The following is a 1,322-nucleotide window of genomic DNA, read 5'->3' as shown; positions in this document are numbered from 1 at the left end:
TTTGTGATGATTCCCGTTTTCTTTCTAAATTGCGTTCCTCTTATTCCTTAGATACTCATGCGGCTGCAGTAAAAGCTAAGCTCAACCACGGGCGACGGGGCAAGCACTACAGCACCGATGGCGATCTCCTGTGGTATCACACGAAGCGTGGTGTTCGTCGATTGTACGTTCCGGCCTCGCTTCGCACGGAACGTTTACGGAAAATGCATGACCATGCTTTAGCAGGTCATGGTGGGGTCAATACAACGGTGGAGCGTGTTGCCAGGTCCTTCTGGTGGCCTAGGATGCGCCCCTCAATCGAGGAATACGTCCTCTCTTGTCCGGACTGCCAGCAGCAAAAGCCGCGAAACACGCTCAAACCCGGATTCCTGCACAGCCTGCCTATTCCCGATAGGACCTGGACAGATATCTCCATGGATTTCATAGTGGGCTTACCACTCGTCAGAGGACATGATAGTATATATGTCGTGGTGGATCGTCTTAGCAAATACGCTCACTTTATTCCCTGCTCGAGCACGGTCACAGCGGAAGGAGTGGCCCAACTATTCATTAATAATGTGTGGAAGCTCTACGGTTTCCCCAAAAGCATCATTACCGACAGGCATCCGAAGTTCGTTAGCGCCTTCTGGCGCAGCCTCATGCAACGGCTCGGCATCGAGAACAACATGACCACCGCCAACCATCCGGAGGCCAACGGCCAGACCGAACGCACCAACCGCACGCTGGTGCAGTATTTGCGACTTGACACCCAACAGAACACATCTAACTGGCTCGACATTCTTGCTTGTGCAGGATGGGTTTATAACACTACTGTGCATTCGTCCACTCGCTGCTCCCCGGCGTCGCTGGCCTACACCGAAACTCCACTCGCCGATCCGCCGCTCGACCTGGCGGTTAGAAGCCAACCGCGACCGACTGTGGCTTCCGACTTCGGCATAGAGCTCGCAGCAGCGAGGGAATGCATGCGCAAAGCACAGGAACGTCAACCCAGAAACTATGATAAACGGCGTTCCGCAGTCAGTTTCAACCCAGGCGAGTTGGTGCTAGTGGATTCGCACGCCCTCTGTAGCATGAGTTAGCGCAGAGTTAGCTCAGGAGCCTATCAACGGCCTTGGCATGCTGCGCGTAAGCGTCTGCAAACGTTATACAAGTTCGTTACGAGGCAAAGCATGCAGCAAAGGAAGCTTCTCTGAAGCTTCCTTTAGTGCAGGCGTCGGGCCGGCTTGCTCTGCCAGCCGCAGCGGGGTGCGTTGCAACCCCATTTCTGGCTGTCTCCTCCCTGCGACACCCTGGCCCTGGGCTGAACGCCCAGGATGCCTAGA

The 1,322-nt window shown here is 55.1% G+C and overlaps 1 protein-coding gene across 1 annotated transcript; it reads left to right on the top strand.

The window, feature by feature from the left end:
- Window positions 1-203: 203 nt before the first annotated feature.
- On the top strand, window positions 204-1,079 carry EMH_0100340 (Retrotransposon nucleocapsid protein, related; the record flags this gene model as incomplete). The annotated part of the gene is made up of 1 exon (XM_013495308.1): window positions 204-1,079. The coding sequence occupies one exon, from the start codon at window positions 204-206 to the stop codon at window positions 1,077-1,079; it is 876 nt and encodes a 291-aa protein (XP_013350762.1).
- Between the last annotated feature and the right edge of the window lie 243 nt (window positions 1,080-1,322).

Source organism: Eimeria mitis, genomic scaffold, assembly GCF_000499745.2.
Source record: "Eimeria mitis Houghton genomic scaffold, Emh_scaff151, whole genome shotgun sequence".
In the NCBI taxonomy this organism is placed as follows: domain Eukaryota; phylum Apicomplexa; class Conoidasida; order Eucoccidiorida; family Eimeriidae; genus Eimeria; species Eimeria mitis.
This window is presented reverse-complemented; position numbering and strand designations above follow the sequence as displayed.